Source organism: Phycodurus eques, chromosome 13 (assembly GCF_024500275.1).
Source record: "Phycodurus eques isolate BA_2022a chromosome 13, UOR_Pequ_1.1, whole genome shotgun sequence".
NCBI classification, from domain to species: domain Eukaryota; kingdom Metazoa; phylum Chordata; class Actinopteri; order Syngnathiformes; family Syngnathidae; genus Phycodurus; species Phycodurus eques.
Window position 1 is genome coordinate 19,369,532 of NC_084537.1, and position 22,411 is coordinate 19,391,942.

The window sequence follows — 22,411 nt, forward strand, 5'->3', positions numbered from 1 at the left end:
TTGTCGTACCTGGATTTTTGAAGCCCCTCTTTCGTCTCCTCATGAAATCCTGAAGTCCTGCGGTAACGGGCTCCATATGGCTTTGGACCTCTCGGAGAAAGACAGCCAGGTCTGGAGCCCAGCTCATTAGCCCAACTGAAGTCCTGCAATGCACGGCGCAATTAAAACACTGCCCGAGATTCCTTGGCCAGAGACGGCGCAAGAGAGGAGGGGATTGTAGGGAAGGGGGTGGGAGGAGAGAAGCAAAAAAAAAAAAAAAAAAAGGGGGTAGGTGGGGTTTCCAACAACGCCGGCATGGAAGTGGGCAGCACTCTGATTCAAGGAGACATTGACACTGCCTGGAACATTCCGCACCACACGCTTGCGCGCTACCTACATCGGACTGTTTTTTTTTTTGTCCTTTTCAATCCATCTTTATCGGCACGTTTGCACCTTATGTGTGGGGAAAGAGATCCTTACACCCATTTTCCATTCAGTTGTATAGACAAGAAATTCAATTTAACTGAGGTGGCAAAGTACTCACACACTTGCATTGTACTTACGTACAGATACTTCAACAAAATGTAAAAAGTGAAATTAATTTTCATTCTCACTGTATTTACAAGGGTTCAATAACTTGGTACAACGAAAACAATAAAGAACTTCTCTGCACACAAACTAGTTTCCCTCTTTTATTAATTTCCATAGTGTTCTAACTGAGAAGAAGAAAAAAATCACTGGCGACACTATAAAAATAACGTGTTCCCATGCCTTTGCTAATGTTTTAAACTGATTAAAATAAAAAAAGATAAAGAAGCTCATTATAACGAGTGAAATCAAAATGCGAGGCAAAATGTAATCACTTCCAAATGTTGAAAAAGCAACAAAACTTTTTTTTTCAAGAATTTCAAGCACCCACTGACATCCTGTTAAAATATGAGTTTCAAAAACTGCTATTCAAAAGTCAGAGGTGTGAAACATTGACGCATAGCATTAATTAAATAAATAAAGCATTTTCCAAAATTTCAAGCTACTCATGATTATTTTGAGGTTAAGCTCTAATCTTAAAAATTCAAGCACTTCTTCAACCTTGGAAATTCAACTTTCCAGCATTTTTAGCACCAATTTCCACCCTTGATACTTAATTTTCAAACACCTCTCAAACTTTAAGGAGGCAACTAAAAAGTTAATAATTAAAAAAAAAAAAAAAAAAAAAAAAGTCAAACACCTGTACAAACCCTGTTTATAATTTTTCATGATCACTTCTTAATTATTGAAAACGCACCATTTTCAAGCAGACCCTGTTACAAGAACTATTATCCAAAATTCAAGCACATCTCAAACGGGAATGAACACACCTCAAACCATAATTCAAGATTTTCTTTTTTTTTTTTACAAATTTCAAGCACCTGTACGTACAGTGCATATGACAGCTTGTAATCACTTCTTAAATCTTAAAAACATTAAAATGTAATCTTTTACAGCAATTTCAAGCAGACCCTGTTACGTTCCAAACCTTGAAATCACAATTGTTGAGTTTCAACCCTGCAGAGTTTTAAAATAGCAGTTGAGAGTTCATTCCACTACATCTAAATCTTCTCTTTGAAGGAACAAAACAGAAGAAACCTTTGAAGCACAGTACGACTAAACACTTCAGAGTAACGTGGCTTCGCTGAGGTCCTCATGTCCTCGCCAAGTGCAGTCAGCGTCTTTTTTCAAAGAAAATAACAGGAACTCTGGTAACAATGGGTTCTGCGGAGGAGCACTGTACAGAGAGTAAGCGCAGAGGAGGATGAAGGGGGTTCATTTGTCCCAGCAGGAGGACGAGCAGTCTGCTCCCATCTGCTAATTGTGTTTGTAGCGGAAACGCAGCTGGCGGGACTTTTACATCCATTTAGAAATTGCCACTTTTAATGTTTATCTATATTATTACTGTATGTAATGGTCACTTGACTTGTTAGTGCATTTTGTCTGCAATCACTCATAATTATGTAGAGAAAGACAAACTGGCATGTTGCAGATTTGCCAGGAAGTATTGCGAGCAATCTGGTTCTAGTTTTTCTTAAAGGCTATTCAGCCTACTTTGAATGCCAGCCGAAACACCGCATTCAAATTTGTGTGCTTTTATAATCACATGTTCGGTGTACTAGAAATGCGGTTGCCAACCACCAAGTCGCGGACCTGTACTGGTCTGTGGGATATTTGGCACCAAGAAATATGCATTCTATATGTTTCATTTTGAAAATCTGTCGCATAGGTTGAATCGACTTGGACATTGTTTTTTTTCCGGAGGCCAATCTCCGACAGATGTTTTTGCAGATTTAAGTGGGTGAAAAGCTCCAACCTCCTCAGATGAGGTCGGCCTTGTTTGAGTCACACCCCAGTGTGGGTACATTACCTCCTGCGGTGCAGCCTTGATTGTGAAGTACCAGGCATCCTTGGATTGGCATGATGTTTTATTTCTGGGAAGAAATAAAGTAATATCTGGCAAGTAATCAACACTGCATCCGTTTTGGGGTGTTCGAACCTCAAGGTTCCACTTTTAGTCTTTTTGAGTTTAGTCAGTGTCCAGTGACTGTGGCTAAAAAGGATTTCATGTGATAATGTACATGAGCACAAAGAGACCTCAGGGTGCTGCAGCCAATTTGTCTTGATGTGCCGAGCCACGGGGACAAGAGCCAGGCTGCTAAGATGTCCTGAAATCCACGAGACAATGGCAGAAAGCACTAATGGACGGGGTGATGGCGGCGCGTGGGGGGGGTAATGCCTTAAGAAGCGGTGGTGCACAGCCGACAGTTGTTGTCACGGCAGAGGGTAACAAAAACGAGTGTAAATTACTTGCTACTGTATGTCCCATTGGCATGAGGTTACATTCGCCAAAAGGGGTTGAAGAAAAAAGGGTGAGGCGAGGGAAATACGTTCACCTCGTTTGACTCCTGACTGGTGACAAGAGGAAAGATAAATAAAGATTACTCTAGGCTTCCTGACATCTATGAAAAAGTAATTTGAAAATGTTCAGTGACCAATTAATGAACCATAGCACGATGTTTAAGGACAATTCATGTTTCTCTCCCTTTTCACTTTATTTTCATCTTGTGGATGAATTCAATAATGATGCAGACAATTTAGTAGGCTGCTGTACATCATAAAAGAGTAAAATATCAGAGAAAATAAGTAACAGAGAAAATAAGCAACCGATGATCAAATGGAAAGCAACCCAACACTGACTAAAAACCTAGCAAATGGACTAAAGAGCAATCCATCGACCGAAGAGCGACCAGAGAGCAACCAGATGGACCGAATATCAACCGAAAAGCAACCGAGGATTAACTGAAGATCAGCTGAAGATCAACTGAAGCTCAACCAGCAATCAACCTAGGATCAACCAAATAGCTACAAAATAAACTGAAGATCGACCAAATCGACTGAACAGACCCAAGCTCAAACGACGAGCAACAGAAGATTGATCAAAGATGGTCCTGATCACCCAAAGATAAACCAAAGAACAACCAAAGGTCAACAAAATAAACTGAAGAGCTACCAAAACAACTGAAGGGCAACTAACTAAATAGCAACCCAATTTTAACTGAAGAGCGAACAAAGAGCTACCAAATCAACTGAATATCAGCCAAAAAGCAATCAAAGATCATCTGAAGATCAACCAAACATCAACCAAAGACCAACCAAAAAGCAACTGAAGAGAAAGCCAAAGATTGTCACTAGTTTTAACGGTTTACTACATCAACTGGACACCCACGACTGACGCTTTGTTAATAGTGTGTTTAGAAAAAACGTTTAGTGTTATAAAGAGCAGGAAGTTTGAGCTCCTAATTGAGGGAAGGAAATATAATTGAAGAGCATAGGATTTGGCAATAATTCAAAAATGTACGTATCCACAAAAATTTACGTATTCAACGTATCCAACAAAAAAATCCAATATCCAATATCCAACAAAGCTGTGAGCCCCAAAATGTAACAAGGATGTGTTCAATGAACACAAACTATGACTAAACTATGAAATAAAGTGTTTCTAGCAGGTGCTAGAAAAAGCAATTAAATTGAGGTAGAATGTTTGATTAGAAGCGGAATCATTTCCAAATTAACTTCTGCTGATGGCCACAGCTGGTGCTGCCAACTCAGACCACTCATCTTCCTGTCCCCATCTGCTTTTGCTCCAAAACACAGGAGTGCATTTTAAGAGGTAAATCCACCCACATCAGTTCTAATGCAGCTTAATGCAATTGTAATGGCCTTCTACCATTTTCTCGGATTATTATCAAGTAACAAAATAATGTTAATTATCAGGCGGGTCCTGATTTCGATTCAGAAACAGGAACCTCTTTTCTCACGCATGCTGACCCAGATAAGACACATTACATTTTTCATTAAACAGCACCACGAAGAAGAAGCGTCTGGTGATTGGAATATGAAGTGACCGCTGCTAAAGTCATTAGTCCCTCTAACACTTCATGTAAAGGTCAGCATTGTTCTGCCTTTTCCCCCAATGCCACTGCTATGTTGAGAGGGTCCTTGGTTTATGACGGAGCTCCGTTCCTACTGCGGCGAGTCGGCGACATAACCTGAATGTGTACGAAAGTTGTAACGTGCCGTAGTCTATCACTAACCTATGCTAACGCAGTTGGAATTAGCGTAAATATTTGTATGAAATACAATTGAATACACTTCAAGGCCATAAATCTCAAACAGTCAAATGAAAAACAGTAAGTACGACAGTAACAGAGTGTGCCTTATAGTGCCACGTCCCAATATACTGCTGCAATAAATAGTTCATTGTGCACTGTTCGTAACCTTGAAATTTCAGTCAATATGTGTAGGAAAAAAACTTCTAGGCCATGACAATAAAACAACTGAATGAAACACAATAAGTACGCTACTTGAACATGACTTCTTACAACACTGCGCAAACTAGTTCATTGCGTGCAGTTCGTAACCTCGAACCCTCGTAAACTGAGGTATACTACCTTCTGAGGTAGTATCAGAGCCATGACAGAGGCCTGTGCGTACGGGTATTCTAATGCCCGGAGAGGGATGTGAAGTTAAACACACAACACTTTGTGTTGAAAACAATGTCGCTTACCCACAAGCATTTTCTACATGGCGCACACATCTAATTATATGACTGTAGGACGGCATGTCGTAGTCACAGCAATGTCCCGCCTGCCTTCACTGGGATCTGTGAAGGCAACAAAAAAACAAAAAACAAAGGCAGATTATCAAGTGTCGCGTTTCCTTTTACTGATCTGTTGCTGACATTTTGTGGTATCTCTGTGTCAAAGAGGCTATTTACTTCTTTTTTTTAACCTGTTAGCAGAAACAGAAATAATGCCACTGGGCATCTGCCGGATTATCTGAGGTATTTCTACACGCCAGAAATTTAACGCACCAAAAGGGGTCTGATTTGGAGTTCAACTAATACAAAAGTCAGTCGTGTCTAAAGAGTGTCTAAAGCAGGAATGGGCAACCCTTGGTACTCAATGGCCACATTTCATTTTTAAAATGGTCAGACCAACTGTAGGTGAGGTGTCAAAAAGAAAAAGAAAAAGTTAATGAAACGTGAATTTTAATTATAAAAAAGGTTATTTTAATTATAAAATGATAATTGGCCTTTGTAATTGTATTAATTAAAATGAAAATAAAAATAAAAGCATATGTAAAATTGTTCTCTTACTCTTGATACTTGTAAGACACTTAGGCATGTTAAAATGTAACTTTACACTTCTGAATTAATTCACTCAAAGTTAGAATAACTTGAAAGTCAACCAACATCACGGACTGTGATCCATTTTGGAGAATCTGCTGTATTGCCATAAACAACAATGGCGACCACAATTTCAGTTGATGGACGACCTCATTCGGAGAAAGCTTGAGTTGTCCTCCAAGTACTTTTACAAACGGCTGCTAAAAGGGAGCTAGCCAACGCTGTGAGACCTTGGCTGAACCAATTAGAAGGAAGAGCCAAGCCCGAAGAAGAAGTCTGCTTTTTAAAATGCAGAGCTGGCATGGTACAGCGTCCTTTCTTGGCTCCGGGCAGACGGGATCTCTTATTTTCCTAAGTGGCGGTCTTTTATTTAGTGCCGGCGTGTCTGCAAGTGCTGTGGCGTCTCTGAATTATTGTCTGCGCTGGCGTGAAGGCAATCTGGAAGAAGCCGTTCACACTCTGGTCCAATCAGGGACCATTCAGTACAATAGGCGGTTGTGAAGAAAACGAAGTGGAACCTCTAAAGTCGAATTCTCCTTTATGGGAGCACACAGTTGCGGCAATATTTTTTAAAAAGGCAAAGGGGAATAAATATCCTGCTTTCGACGGGTTCTATGTAAAAGGTAAAGGCGGATAAATGCCTTGTCTTCTGTTACTGTTCTGAACCTGATTTGCTGTGAGAAAGTGCACACAGTTGCATTAATAGCCCACCTTTACTGGGTTCTGTATAAAAGGCAAAGGTGGGCTGGTCCCCTTTTATAGCTCTAATAATGTGTCACTGTGTGAAAGCACATGGTTACAACAATAGCCCACCTTTGCTGGGTTGTGTACACAAGGCAAAGGCGGATGGTATTCTGTTAAGGCTCTGATGCAGTGTCACTGTGTGAAAGCACACACAGCTGGGGCAATATCCCACCTTTGCTGGATTCTGTATAAAAGGGAAAGGCAGATTAATGCTGGGTCTTCTGTTACAGTTCTGATACAGAGTTTCTGTGAAAGTGCACACAGGCGCGGCAACATCCTGCCTTTGCTGGATTTAATCTAAAGGAAAAGGCAGAGAAATGCTGGGACTTCTGTTACAGTTCTAATGCTGAGTCTCGGTTTGAAAGGGCACGCAGTTACAGCAATTTCCTGTTATCACTGGGCTCTGTATAAGAGGCAAAGACAGATAAATACCTCATCTTGTGTTATGGTTCTAATAGTGATTCTGTGTGTGAAAGCCCAAATGTGCGGCGATATCCGGCCTTTGAGTAAAAGGCAAAGGTGGATAAATGGTAGGTCTTCTGTTCTAGCTCTGATACTGAGTGGCTGTGATAAAGTGACAAAATCAGACTTTAATAGGTAATGCGTAAAAAGGAAAAGGCGGATAACAGAAGACAAGGCTTTCTGGTGCTGTGTCGCTGTACTCATGAAAACAGTGGTACCGCTAAACTCAAATGCTCCTGAAGTTGTACAGCTCTGAAATTCTGAGAAAAATAATGTAACCAAAATAAACAAAACATTGAGAGTTGAGCCACACGAGACGCCTGTTCAGAGAGCATCAAAGCAGCTCAGAATTATCCCTGACTACCACTCGCTCCTGTGGAGTTCAAAGTTCATCCGAGCTATTCTCACAGATGTTATTTTTACTGTTGTGCATGCAACTGGATACCCACTGATGATCCCGTGGGGGCGATGAATTTTGGATGATTATTATTTTATTGAATTATTACTCTGAAAAATACAGTGGATGTTGAGCTGCTTTGTCACATTTGGGAGGGGGGGGGGGGATTTCCTTGATAAAGACAACAGTGCCCTCTACGGCCCAAGCTCCAAAATCCAAGCACAGCATCCAAAAACATGCCTGCCGCCTGTTCACTCCGCCGGCCCTCCCTCCTTATGTATTACATTACTCCAAGTTGAGAATGTGAAGAATGTCAAGCAATTTATTTCTCTCTCTTCCTCCAAGATGACAGGTACTTCACCCCCTTTCACACTGCCTGTAAAAGCTGCTATGTCGCAGTTGTATATAGACAGCACTGACACAGACATGAGGGACAAATTTGATCCGACCAAGTTCCAATTTATGAGGTCGTATCAGAGCCATAACAGAGACGGGACGTGCCTGAGTGTAAGGGAATACCGAAAAGGAGCGACAGAAAAAAAACTCTTGAATTTGTGATCCGTGTCACTGTGTGAAAAGGGCACACAGCTGCGACAATATCATGCCTTTGTTCAATTCTCTGTAAAATGCAGAGGCGGATCAATGTTACAGGTCTGATACTATGTCACAGTGTGAAAGTGTATACTGTTTTGGCAATATCCCATCTTTGCTGTGTTCAATGTTAAAAGTCTATGTCAGTTAAACTCGAATACTGAGCTGCAGTGTGAAAGCAACATCATCTGGCCTTCGCTATTTATGTGTAAAAAAAAAAAAAAAAAATGTAAAAAAAATAAATAAACAAAAACAGACAACTGCCTGGTCTTCTGTTACGACTCTGGTGCTGTGTCACTTTACAGGCACAGATTCATAGACCTGTGGCACTATACGGCCATCGCCGGGTTCTTAGACAAAGGCTATAAATTCCTTTGTGTCTTCTGTTAACTGATGCTGTAATTTTTTGTGGAATCTCCACGTTAGAGGCTTCTGTTAACTGCCAACATCGTGTACTTTATACTGAGGAAGGCGGAGGACACACGAGTTCCTCATTACCAACCTTAAAGTCATACTATTAATAGACACCTCAATGGAACAAGGGTCATCACATTGTAATAATAACCAAGAAAAAAACCTTTAACTGCAATAAGGGATTAAGGCTTTTAACCCACATACTGTAACCTGCGTCATTTGCAATAGTTTACCTTGAAAGTCTACCACCCATAGCCGCATTAATGTATTGGTCAGGCCTCTTGGGGGTCAGCTAACCCATTATTCTGGACCCAGGAATCCTCGCCATGCTCTGCCCACCACGCCAGACTGAATCTGGTTTCACACTCAGAAGCTTCCGCATAGTCCAAAACAAAAACAATGACCCCCTGAGAGACAAGACACATGCAGACATAAGGCAAGAGAATGAATGATAGCTTAGACTTAGTATACAATGAACTGTAACTAAACAGTACATTTTCCACAGTACAAATGCTAAACTAACCTTTTATCAATGTGTGCGAATAATTTTGAGTTAATTTAGTCTCAACTCCTCCATTAGTTATGTAATAACATGTGAAGACTTGATCATTTAGTGGGCTGAATAACAAATGTTCAGTATACTAAATTTGTGCCATTTTTATATAAAACAAATAAATATGAAAAATGGTATACAACCTCAATTCCAATGAAGTTGGGACGTTGTGTTAAACAAATAAAAACAGAATACAATGATTTGCAAATCATGTTCAACTTATATTTAATTGAATACACTACAAAGACAAGATATTTAATGTTCAAACTGATAAACTTTGGATGCCCCTGCTTATTTCAGCAAGACAATGCCAAACCACATTCTGCACGTGTTACAACAGCGTGGCTTTGTCGTAAAACAGTGTGGCTACTAGACTGGCCTGCCTGCAGTCCAGACCTGTCTCCCATTGAAAATGTGTGGCGCATTATGAAGCGTCAAATACGACAACGGAGACCCCAGACTGTTGAACAGCTGAAGCTGTACATCAAGCAAGAATAGGAAAGAATTCCACCTACAAAGTTTCAACAATTAGTGTCCTGAGTTCCCAAATGTTTATTGAATGTTGTTAAAAGAAAAGGTGATGTAACACAGTGGTAAACACGACCCTGTCTCAGCTTTTTTGGAACGTGTTGCAGCCATAAAATTCTACGTTAATGATTACTTGCTAAAAACAATGAAGTTCATCAGTTTGAACATTAAATATCTTGTCTTTGTAGTGTATTCAATTCAATATAGGTTGAACAAGATATGCAAATCATTGTATTCTGTTTTTATTTATGTTTAACACAACATCCCAACTTCATTGGAATTGAGGCTGTACATATTTACTATTTTTGCAATATACGACATTAATAGTAAATTCAAGACAATAAATATACACCTACACTACAATCTAAATTTGCAAAATGTATACTAAATTTGAGCCAGTATAAAAGAAAAAAACAATAAAAAAAGAAAAAAATATTTGTAGAATATTCTATATTCTAAATATGCTAAACATATATTAGATTTGACACCAAAAATACTATTTGTACACTCAGCACAGTGGCCTGCACATTAAGCACATATTTCACATAAGAAAAATATCACAAATCCAGTGATAATAATATACAGTATCTGGCTTTTTTGGTGCTTGGGAGCTACAAAGATTTTGTGTGGGGGGAAAAAAAGTCCATTTAACGCCTGTCCTTATTATCCTCTTCCCTTACCTCCCACCCATTTCCCGTTTCCACTCCCCTAAGCTCTCCTGCCTCTCTTTTTTTGCCCAGATGCTCATCTCCGGACTGACTGTCGCACGGAGCGTATGGCTGTACAACACGAACCGGACAGGTTTGAAGGCCCCGTCTCCACATGCGGAGGTAAGCATACTAAAAACATCATGGTTCAGATCATATAAGACTCTCATGAAGTAAAACTACTGACTGTTTTGTAGATGACTGACAGACACTGGAGAGGGAACTGGGAGTTAGCAAACTTCGCTGGTCAATTTCACACTAGTGTTATTAGTTAAGGCAGTTTGGTAAAATAGTGGTTTGCTCATCTGCCTTACAGTTCTAACATTTGGGGTTCCAATGTCAGCTCCTCCCTTCCTGGGTGAAGTTTGCGTGTTCCCCAGTGTTTGCGTGGGTTCTACGGGTTACTCCCACATTCCAAAAACTTGCTTGTTATGTTCATTGAAGACTTGAAATTGTCCATAGATGTGAATAATTGTCTTAAACAGTTATTTCCCAACCTTTACTGAGCCAAGCCACATATTTAACAAACCTCACAGCACACTGCCAAACAAAAATGCAACAAAAAGTATACAGCATGTACTGAAATAATGATATAACCTTGTCTCAATTTACTCAGAAATGTACTTAATGTGAAATCCTGGCCTGTTTAGTTGAACACAAAGCTACTATTCTGTTGTATAAATGGCAGATACACAGGCTAAAGTCTACTGTCTGCTACCTCGTGGAAGAGAATTTTATTGTTCTGCCTGTCACTATATATTCCAGGCAGAAGACAAACGCTGTTATTTGTGTGGAATTATTGCTTTAGCCTGAGCACAACAGTCAACAAGTGAGTTTTTAGCAAATAACGGAAGATAAATTCCCCCCAAAATCCGCTAAGAGGTGAATTTGTAAATGACAATCTGGAAATATACAAGGGTTCACAGTAAATTCCAATTTACGGACTAATAAAGTGAAGTTGGATTATGTTCCACAGCACACTTGGTAATCTCTAACGACACATGAATGTGGCACGGCACAGTGGTGGGAATCGCTGGTCTAAATACGCCCTGTGATTGACTGGTGACCAGTCCAGTGTGTCAGCTGGAATAGGCTCCAGCTCATCCGCTACCCTACTGATGACAAACGGTACAGAAAATGGCTGGATGGACGGATATTGGACTGAGCCGTCCAAACCATCCCGATGGTGAAAATAAGTTCAATTTCCTTTTACATTGTTATCATCACGTCCTTATTTGTCTTTCCCCTCATAATTTCCTCCATCCTGAAGGGGTTTCACCAGCCGTGCGTGAATGCGAGAGCTTTGCAGGTTTTGTTACCCGCCTCACTGATGACACATCTATCCGCAACCAGGAACGACGACAAAGGACGCAGCTGCCTCTTTTCTGCCGCAGGAGCATCCAGGCGACAAGTGACATCATGGCGGGCGGGCTCAGGTAACCTTACCCGGATACCCCTGATCACACTTTTGGTTTCCTTCACAAGAGGTTTATGTATTGCCATACAGCGGTATTGAGAGTAACGTAATCATAGTAGCTGTCACTTAATTGTACCTAAAAGTGATGAGTATGATTTACTTACGACAAATAATATATCTTTGTTCATCTATCAATGTCAGCAACATATAGTGACCGGCAGAAAAATTTAACTCTCTTCCACTGGATGGCAGAACTACCTATTAAACTGTTAATTTAATAGGTAGACAGAAGATCTTTGTGTTCAACTCGATAGGCCTCGCTTTCACACCAAGTAAATTTGTGAGTAAACTGAGACAAGATCATCATTATTTCAATACATTTTCATTTGGTGGTGTGCCGCGAGATTTTTGTAATGTCAAATATGTGCATTGGCTCAATAAAGGTTGGCTCAATAAAGGTTGGGAAACACTGTAATGCATTACAAATTTAACTTCAGTCATACTACACCTGTTACAAATTATGTGTTTATGTAGGTAGGTAGGCAGGCAGGCACAGTACATTAGGGAAATTAATTATGAACATTGTAGTGACCAGATGTCAACTTTTTGCGATGACAGTGAACCCCCATCTGGAAATCAACTATTCACAATTTTTTCTTGAGAACTTAACTATTTGCTGGAAAACGCACATCTTCGTGCCTATCTGCGTATTTTTTCGCTCTTTCTGTAACGCCCCAACTTGCTGTCCAAACACCCTGTTCCTTCTAAGGTGCCATGTTAGCGGAGGAGAAACTAGGATCGGCCACTTGATAGCCAGCAGGCAGGCGAAGAGAAAGCAGGTTGGTAAACTTTTCAAGATGATGCAGAGAAAGATCCGGAATGCTATAGGTGGTAACAACTAAGTGCCCCAACTAAAGCTAAAGAGTCATTTCTACTTAAAAATTACAGTAAGAATGCTGTATCTATGTACCAGTAAGTCAAAAACAAAATAAAATGGCCAATAGGAAAGTAGTAATTGGAATTTTTACGGGCTGTGTGTGACACGGCGACATACACGCCAGGGTCCTTGCACTTCCGATGCATTTTTCCCCAATTCAAATGATCTATGAGCCAAAAATGATTTAGAAATGATAGAAACTGTTCTTGGATTAAAGTGTGGGATATTTTTACGGTTTAAACTTTTTTTGTGGGGGGGTCTACTATTCGCAAATTTTCGCCATTCGCATTGGGTCCTGTTCCCTGGGCTCACTGTATTTTATTCGTGAATTAGCAGCTCTCTCATGGAATTCTATGTGGATGCTCTGGGCATTGTTACTGGTAATCCATACAACAGGACTTAACATGCACATAAGCATTAATTCAACTCTCTTTTTTTGAGCTGCATATTTCATAAAATAATGTTTTTTTTCCCCTTTCAGTTCAGATTTCACCCAGAGGCTTTTCCTGCAAATATTCATAATACTATACTAAAAAAAAAAGTCTTGCTTTTGTGAAGACGCAGAACTTAGTTCGCAAGTGAGCACGGACAATAAAGTGTTCACAGTGGCTAAGTTCAGCAGCTGACACTGAAGATAACGCACCTGTGCCGTAAAAAAAGGAATGTTGTCAGCGTCTTAGCATGTACACTGACGCTTTATGGCCGTTGGGCTCCAGTTGGAGTTTTCGCTGCTTCAGGTTGTGTACTCGTGTGCCTACTGAACTGGATCCAGTGTGTCTTTTTTGGAAGACTGGCTCAGTCCAGCAGGAACAAGCGTGGCAACTCTTATGGCAACATTCATAAGGCGGCTACCATCATCCGGGTTTGGATCACAACAAAAACAACAGCAATGACTACAAATACACTCAACATAATAAATATAAAAGACCAAGAGTACAAAGATATTAGGACAAAATTTTGAATTTTAGAAAAAAAATATGCACGTGAATCCGGTAGTGCCGAATATATTGAATGCAAGTCTGTGTGTTTGTCTATGACTCCCTTGCAATTGACAGGCGACCATCCCAGTGTGTACACCGCTTCTTGCCCAAAGTCAGTGCTCCAATGAGAACAAGCACTATATAAAACGTCTGAATTTTTTTGTTTACAATAAAGCTTTGTTTTAAATGAAAAAAAAAATGTCTGGACGTTTTAATTAGTTATAAATCTTTGTTTAACTTGGAACGATTGCATGCTAGAAATCATATGGACGTTATTATCTGTAATATCAGTTTGTGCAAGAAAATAGCAGGAAGTCATATCATATTACATGTAAAAGTGATGGATAAATTCCTTACATACTTTTGATCACGTTTGCCCTAAAAAGATAAACATGTAGTGATACCTACCTGCCTCTGGAGGGCGCCCGAGCCCACCTGCAATGACATGTTATTGTTAGCTTCATTAGCGTGCACGTGCCATTCACAATTAAACTCTCTCAAACTCTTTGAATAAACCTGACGCTTTAACTTTATATTTACAGATACATTATATTCCCTAGAAGGTGACATACTTAAGATCATTTGTGACAAAACTATGAACGGTTATCCACTTCGAGGAGATGTGTGGAGAGTGGGGGTGAAAATGTAGGAAGTAACTTTTCAACTTCTCTCTGACGGCGAGCAGCAGCAGGAGAAGACGTGACACTAATCCTCCAAACTTCTCCGAGACATTTCCCCTTTCTTTTAAAAGGGAGCATTATCGACGCCGAAGTGCTCCCACGTTGCTTCTGCGTCATTTAAAAGCGGACTCAAGTGGTTCCTTCGCTTACCTTCACCGGAAAGCACAGGTGAACATAAATAGTTGTTGTGGGTTCCCCCCCGTCGTCGTCGTCGTGTCATTGGATTTTTTTTTAATACATATACACAATATACTGGAAAGACTCCTCGACAGAAGTGCTTTTTTCGAGATGAAATGAGTGTTTTTTTCTTAAAGGTAAGCTCAATTTTGCCTTTTATAAAGTGTTACCTGAGCCACAGTTAGCTGAGTTGCTCAGGGTGTGACTGTTTTGTTTGAAGGGAATTGTTGGGATTGGAAAAGATTCATTTCAAAGGTAGCATTTGGCACCAGGAAGCGATTAAAGTTATTGATATGACACATTTTATACAACTTGAGCCACAAAGTAACGTATCTGGCATTGCTCCGCGAAAGTTATGTGACAATTAACGCTATCCTACCTTGAAAACGTTAATTGCCTGCCTAAAATTATTTTTAATATTTTTTTTTTTAGATTCAGGCATTTAAAAAAACAATACATTGATTCGGTTTGTGATTTGTTGATTCAGACAATATAACAAATGTTAATAATATATTTTTAAAAATACATAAAAACTGTACGTTATGACTTATATCTTATTCAAGGTCATGTATATAAAAAAAAAAAAAATTAAAAACCGTATCTGTTATTCCAGATTTAATGATTTACCAGTAAACCATGTTAGGAGTTTAAGACTGTCATTTTGGTTTAAAATTTAAACTTTAAATGATCGTAACCATAACTAACCCTAATTAGCGTCTCTGACAAGTTTTTGCTTTCAGTTTCTGCGATGCTGTTCAACAGCAAACCAGTGAGAAGTAAAAGACGTGGACTGCAGAAGAAAACAAAACAAGAAAACAAAAATGTAAGATGCATTTGTTACAACCAAGGAGCTTGGCGGAAGGCATCTTATGGATAGTTTTAGATCATGTGATTATTTTTTTCACATTCATAAGAGTCCTCGAAGAAAAGAGAAAACATAATTACGATGTGGTCCGCAGCAAAAATGTGTTTGACACCCCTGTGTAACGGAAAGACTAGTAGACCAACTTGGTTTCGTTTGCTGCTTTATTTCTGTATAACCCTTGTCAGTTAATATCAGCTGTAGGGCTTCAACTAACTTATTAATATTTTTGTATTTTTAGATACAGTATTTGTTGTAATATTTTGGGCATTTTGGGTACTTGGTTTGGTTTGTCTCTCCCATTGGCAAATCCCTGATCTATTTCTTTGAGCAATTTCATGATAACACTGATAATCATCAATTTGCTCACGGTTACATCAGAGTTGATCATAAATTCAGTGAGTGGTTGAGCTGCTGTCAACAAATATTCATTTATTGGTTTCCATCCGGCTTCTTCTTTGTGTCAGGATGAGCACTTCCAATGGAGAGGCCCGTGTCGTACAGATCTACCAGAGGCTGTCTGAGGATGCAGCCACCCACTGCCCGCTGCAGGTGGGCGCAGGGGACACGGCCGGGGCGGTGGTCTCCAGCGCCGTGGTCACTCTGGGGCTGGACACCAGCCGCCAGTACAGCCTAGTGGAGGTGAGGACGAGCAGCGACGAGGAGCGGCGGCTGCGGTTCGACCACTTACCCCTTGAGAGGGTCCTGCTGTGGCCCCCGGAGGCCCAGAAGTGGCACCCGCAGAGCCTCGGGTACTACTTTGCCCTGGAGGAGGCTGAGCAGAAGCCCGCGGAAGAGTATGACGATCTTTGTAGCCTCCCCGCCGTGACCGAGGATGCTGTTGTGGAGGCTTTGCAGCGACGTTTCCTCAAGCGCAAAATCTACACGTACGCCGGCAACGTCCTCATTGCGCTCAACCCTAACAAATTCCTTCCGCTGTACTACAACCCAAAGTACGTCAAGATGTATGAGAACCAGCCGCTCTGCAAGCTGAGCCCGCACATCTTCGCCATGGCCGACCTGGCCTACAGGACAATGCTGAACCGGAAGGTGGACCAGTGCATGGTGATGTCCGGCGAGAGTGGCTCGGGCAAGACGGAGAGCAGCAGCTATCTGGTCCACTGTCTGACGGCGCTCAGCCAGCAGACTTACTGCAGCGGCATGGAGCGCGCCATCCTCGGGTCTAGCCCTGTGCTGCAGGTAGGTCATGTGATGCTCTTTCTTTTGGTGAGGCTGGCGGGCATTTTCAGATTCTGTTTTTTGCTTAGGAACCATCTTTTTCTTTCCTATCTGAGCGAGATAACCTGGAAGTACTTGGAGGAAAAGTTGTTTTCGATTTTCTAAAAATGCATATGAAAGGTGCCTCGATATAACCTTTAACCAGCCTTTAGCATAAGTTACCACTGACCAACCTTTCTTTATGAAAGGACATATTTTAACCATAATACTTGATGGCAGCATTATTTAAAGCAACAGGCCACCAATGAAGTATACCCACTCTATGCAGAAACCCTCGAGTTTCACACTACAGACTTATTTCAGCAATATTCACCCTCACGCAATGACGTTGGTTGGAAAAAGTGAACTCAAATTCATTTTAAACGGTGCTGTTTTATCGTCTGTTTGAAAGCAAGCATCTTTTAATCTCTTTGGCCTGCAAAGGTTGAGGAAAGGTAAACTTAAGAAGATTTGACTTTCTGAAGAGGCCGGAGGAGTGGGGAACCTGCAGACTGTGGGTTGAGATAAAACCTTATGAAAACTTTATTCAAAAATTTCATCACGATTATAGTGAGCAAAATGATGACGGTTTTCAGTGTTATCACAATATCACTAAAAGAAATGCATCAGGGATTTGCTCATGGGATGGGACAAGTCAAAACAGTAGGTACGCTTGCACAAGTCGAAAGTCGAAACATACACAAATATTAGGAAAAATACGACCTTGTAGATCATATAGGTCAAACTCAGGGCCGGGGGCCAAATTTGGCCCATGATATAATTATATTTGGCCCGCAAGACCATATCAAATGTGTATTAGAGCTGGCCCGCCAGTATATAGCACATGCGCTACTAATATTACAAATCCCAGAATGCTTTGCTAGCGTGTTGACCCATTGGTCTAGATCGGCAAGTGCCTCTTCCCTTTCTGTTGCAGTCGTTAGCAACTATGCTACTAGTCTCCTCGAGCAAATTTACACCTCCCCTTTGCAAAAATGGCCAAACGTAAGATGGAAAACAGTTAACTTCCAAGACAGTTGGGAGGCAGATTATCTGTTCACTAAAGTTAAAGGACAGACCTGTTAGTCATGTGCGGATCAACGTGGCTGTAACAAAGAATATAACATAATTGAATTCATGTTTTTTTTAAAGCCCTTTATCAACTCCTAGGCAGGGACTGTTAAGAGTTTGAAGTTTGGAGTTTTTATTAAAGGACATTCTTATTTTTTGGGGTTGTTTTGTTGTTGGCCTTTTGAAAAAAGATTTACATAAAAAAGAAAGGTAGTTGGAGATAGATAAATAGAAGATAACGAGACAGAAGGATTCATGTTATCTATTTAACTACAAAACAACAAACAAATACCACTGATGTCTTTTATCGCAAATTTGATTTCTTGTGTTTATAATATTAAAGTTAGTTTATTCCAGATTCAGTGTTTAAGCAAAATTTAAATTTCCGTAACTTCCGTAACCTTTTGGTCGTGAAAATACGGTAATCAGCAAACAGTCGCAAGAACTAATTTTTACATATTTGGTAAGACCCTCTTGTCTCAGATCCTCTTTTTTGTATGTGTGTGTGTTTTAGGATACATTCATATTCACTTCAGCTCCAAAACAGAAAGGGAGCAGTACAGACAACACATACAGGAAACACTGTATGTATGTTTGTATTTCCTGCATATGACTATGACAAAAAGTGCTGCGTGATCACAAAGCTTGGAACCCCCCATTGTGACGTGTCTAACCCTAACTCTAAGAGAGACTACCTTAAAGGGTTATTCAATTGTAGAATAAAAAAAAAAAAATGTTTTGTCAATTGGTAGAACTGGTGTCAAGGACAAAAACATTTTCACATCATATCAAATTTGACGCCATGCTTCACCCAGATTATATGGCAAGGGCAGAGCGGATTTAACGTCGCCCGTCTATCTAGGATACTCGCTTCTGATAGGGGTTCACCTGGGTGAATTCCCTTGTAGGAGTTCGTCAAAGTACGAGCCCTGGTATTTGCCCCCAATTTCCTGTTCAATTTTCTACAAGTAACTATCCATTAGGCGCAACTGAGTTACTTGTGGGGCATTGTGTTCGGGACTCATCTAGTACATAAATTTTTCACCAAGATATATGAGATGAACAAAGATATGGCCAATCACCAAATAAAATAACATCTAGCCTAGCTTCTTGTTTTATTACTGTCAGTTTGTGGCCTTTTTTGAAAGTAGTAGTCAGTAGTCATATCAGCTTTCTTTTTCAGCTCCCAAACCAGTGCGACATTGTTTTTTTCTTTTCACGGATATGAAACTAGGCCAAATGATAACACTTGGTCGGCTTCTGACTGTCGGCAGAACATCACGTGACCTGCATAGGACCTACAGGTGTTCTCAAAAACAGGCAACACAACAAACCTGTTCCATGATTTGAAGAAGTATCAGCAAGTATTTATGTGGAAAGCATGAAAATGCGAGCAAAGTCTGCACAGCCTGCCACTGCTGCTAGCAGTGGTCGGAGCGGTCTACACGTCTGACGACATGAGTGGCTGTGGAGAGGGAAGTCTGGAACCAGACCCCGGATAAGCGGAAGAAAATGGGTGGATGAATAATAATGGCGATTGGACGATATGAAAAAATAAAGTGTGATAATTTTAGGGCCTTTTTGCCCAGCCCTTGGTTAGTACAGTCATAGTCATAAATCCAATGAATAATTGGCATAATAATTTATTTCGGTGTTTTGGTTTTCATTTTTCGTCCTTTTGTTTCCTCATTGTTAGTTTTTTAATTTGGCTAAAAATTTTCAATTTTTTTCATCGCTAGTTTTTATGAGGCCCCAAATGCAAATTTTGATCCGCAAATTACAATGCTTATTTCAAGCCTTGCTGTAACACTGCATACATACAGTAATGGCGGCTCTGTTGAATGTGAAAAGTAAACAATGATGTGATGCTAATGATAGAGGTCGGTGTCAACCAATGTTTGTCATCAGCCCTCTCAAGAGATCCTGGTTGTCTTAATTTATTCTGGGGTGACAGGAGGAACAAAAATAATCCTGGGGAACCCTATGTATCCTGGTAGTTTTTCGTGGTAGAAACACAGGGGGAAGACAAACTACCACGGTAATTAGGACGGTTCCTTAAAAGGTTCCTGTGGCGGAAAAGACCCTATTGGAAGACACATGTTGTAGTGTTGTGGCTTTTTGCCATCCCATTCATAATTAAATCACAAATAGAACCAATGTGCAAGCGCAATGGAACGCTGTCACCGGATTTCAAACTGTGTGTGTCTGTGGAGATGGAATAATAATGGAATTGTTTTGGCGCACTGTTAGGATTCCCCTTTGTCCGGGTGACCCGCGTTAGCTGTGCATTGTGTTGTCTCGGGAGTGCAGAGCTCCACGGTGGGAATGTGCAGGGCGTTGCCTTGGAGAGGTAACACCAGAGAGGCAAGGTGAAACGTGTCAGAACAGGCTTGGCCAGGTTTGCTGCCGAATGCGCACACCACGTCAATCAATTCTAATCTGTAAAGGTATTTCTAAATGCATATGATAGTATTTCACTTTCCACTCTTGTTGTTCAAAAGTAACAAAAAATGTGCACTTTTTCAGACCACTTTTTGCAGACCATCAGCCTTTATTCATTAATAGTCTGGTTTATTCTAATTGGGCCTTGGTGGATATGTGTGCACTAGTTGGGTAAAAGTCAGGAACAATATCAATATGTAAACATGTGAACTAGATTAATCTTTGTACCACAAGACATTGCATAAAAAAATATATACCATTTTATTTATAGTATTAGATGACTAGTGTCCTAAGCAGTCACATTTGATATAAACTAAGCAGTTACCTAGGTGAGAATACTCCCCATGTAGTAACTTTGTCTCATTCCATCTTTATTCCTGCATACCTGATTTGGATTTAAACGAATGGAAAAAATGAAAGCATCCAAGTGAAACTTTCCAAAGAAACTGTGTACAGTACCTGCCAGCGTGAATCATGAGCACATTGTTCAGGTGCAGCGGAGTTGCCTTATGCGTTGGCCTGTTAAGACACGATGCTCAGCAATGCTGCCGCTGAAATGCGGAGCAACACGTGCCATCCTTCGATGACTGGGGTCTCAGATTGAGTTTGACTTCCCTTCAAAAAGGTTCATTTTCACCAATATGAGAAAAATGGCCACTTGAAACAAAATTGGGCACACTTCCTGTGTATTTTTTGGTCATGGATTCTTGAGGATTTTTTTTGGGGTCTACTCATGGTAAACATAATATACCTACCAAATTTCATGTGTCTTAGTAAAGTGCTTTCCAATGCTGCTTCGAAATGTAAATGTTCCCCAGAATGACCCTTAAATGTCCGCTTCAAACGCTAGACTCGTGTCATTTCGAGGGTGGGTATTTAAGACTGGGTCTACTCATGCCTCCCAATCATTTAACCCACAAATGCTCATCATCGGCATCAGACATCTACATTATTATTAAAAAAAGGGCTTCCTTTGTCTCCAACAGGCTTTTGGCAATGCAAAGACTATAGCGAATGATAACTCCAGTCGCTTCGGAAAGTTCATGCAGCTCAACTACCTGGAGAGCGGTGTCATCCGAGGGTAAGAGATTACTACTAGGTGGTAGTCCCCTAGGAATGCGTTAACACAATCTTCTCTTTAGGGCAGTTATCAAGAACTACCTACTTGAAAAGTGCCGACTGGTTCACAGAGATAAGAGGGAGTGGTAAGAATAAACTACACCTATTCAAATCCAGTCATCATAACATCTGTCCTCTAACACGAAAGCCTTTATGACTGCTGCTTTTTGTTGTTGCTCTTTTACACATGCAGGAACTACCACGTCTTTTACTACCTGCTGGCGGGAGCGTCCAAAGAAGAGCGTGAAGAGTTTAGTCTATTAGCGCCTCAGGATTATCTCTACCTCAAGCAGGTACCTTTGCTCTTTCTCGAAGAAGGGAGGGTCTGAGCGTTGAATATTGCTAATCAGAGACTTCGTCCATCATAAGTCATTATTTTATGCAGTGATAGGTTGTATGGTCACAACATTTGATCTGCTCGTATGGTTACATCAGGTAAAATGCTGTAATGTCAGCAGGACGTCTTTACACAACAAGGGAGAGGCCTATTCACTGCTAGAAACTGACATAGCTTCTATTCATGTCTATTGACATGCCTTCGAAGATCCTCTAAAATCTCAGCTTTCTTATCTGAAAGAAGCCGCCGACCTTGGATAAGGAACATAACCTTTTGAGCAGAAAACAATGGAGTCAGTTTACTGAATCTGACGTCCAAATCAGGTGATTAAAAACTGTCCTGTCAAAATGACCCGCTTTAAAATTTAACTCTTGAAAAGATATTAAAAGATATGTTAATAGAAGATTTACTACTGTATGGTGTTACTGTACTACGGTGTCTTGTGGTATGTTACGTTAGTGTTTTTTTTTGTTTGTTTGTTTTGTTTTTTTGGTTACCTTTCAGTATTTTACCTTATATGATCAGTCAAGAGGCTCTGAGTTTGAATCTCGTCTCGGGTCCTCCTGTGTGGAGTTTGCATGTTCTCCCCGTTCTTGTGTGGGTTTTCTGCAGGGACTCCGGCTTCCTCCCTCATTCCAAAAACATGGTCCATATAGGTCCATTGAAGACGATAAATTATCCTTCGGTGTGAATGTGATGCCCCAACTAAGCTGGGATAGGCTGCAGTTCCACCTTATAGCGCACAAGAGGTATAGATGGTTGGAAGAGGAGATGTTGCATGGAGCAGACAGACAGAATGTAGTATAAAAGGTCTTCTGAGTGACACGGAAGCAATGTCACATTTGGAGCCTTTTTGTGATCTTGAACGTAAAATTATTTACAGTTACCTATAACAAGGTTAAAATAAATAACAAATACAAAATAAATTTGGGTAATGACCAAGATGCTGCTTCATCAAGTCTAAAGATATCTGATCACATGTAGCAGCTTCCTCTGGTAAGTTTCTGTTTCAGTCAGGGAAAAAAAAAAAGTGTAGTAAATGTAATTACATCACATCATGGATGATGTCATTTATAC

The 22,411-nt window shown here is 40.4% G+C and overlaps 1 protein-coding gene across 7 annotated transcripts in view; it reads left to right on the forward strand.

Annotated features, from left to right (window-relative positions):
- Window positions 1–14,062: 14,062 nt before the first annotated feature.
- myo9b (myosin IXb) overlaps window positions 14,063–22,411 on the forward strand; it is a 30,864-nt gene continuing 22,515 nt past the window's right edge. For 2 of the 7 annotated variants that reach the window (XM_061693642.1, XM_061693646.1), the window contains exons 1-6: window positions 14,064–14,422; window positions 15,026–15,108; window positions 15,615–16,347; window positions 20,865–20,959; window positions 21,021–21,083; window positions 21,191–21,290. In XM_061693642.1, coding sequence (XP_061549626.1) covers window positions 15,107–15,108; window positions 15,615–16,347; window positions 20,865–20,959; window positions 21,021–21,083; window positions 21,191–21,290 — 993 coding nt within the window. In that variant the 5' untranslated portion in view covers window positions 14,064–14,422; window positions 15,026–15,106. Of the gene's footprint in view, window positions 14,423–15,012; window positions 15,109–15,614; window positions 16,348–20,864; window positions 20,960–21,020; window positions 21,084–21,190; window positions 21,291–22,411 lie in introns of all 7 variants that reach the window. The other 5 variants (XM_061693647.1, XM_061693643.1, XM_061693644.1 and 2 more) reach the window with 5 other exon arrangements.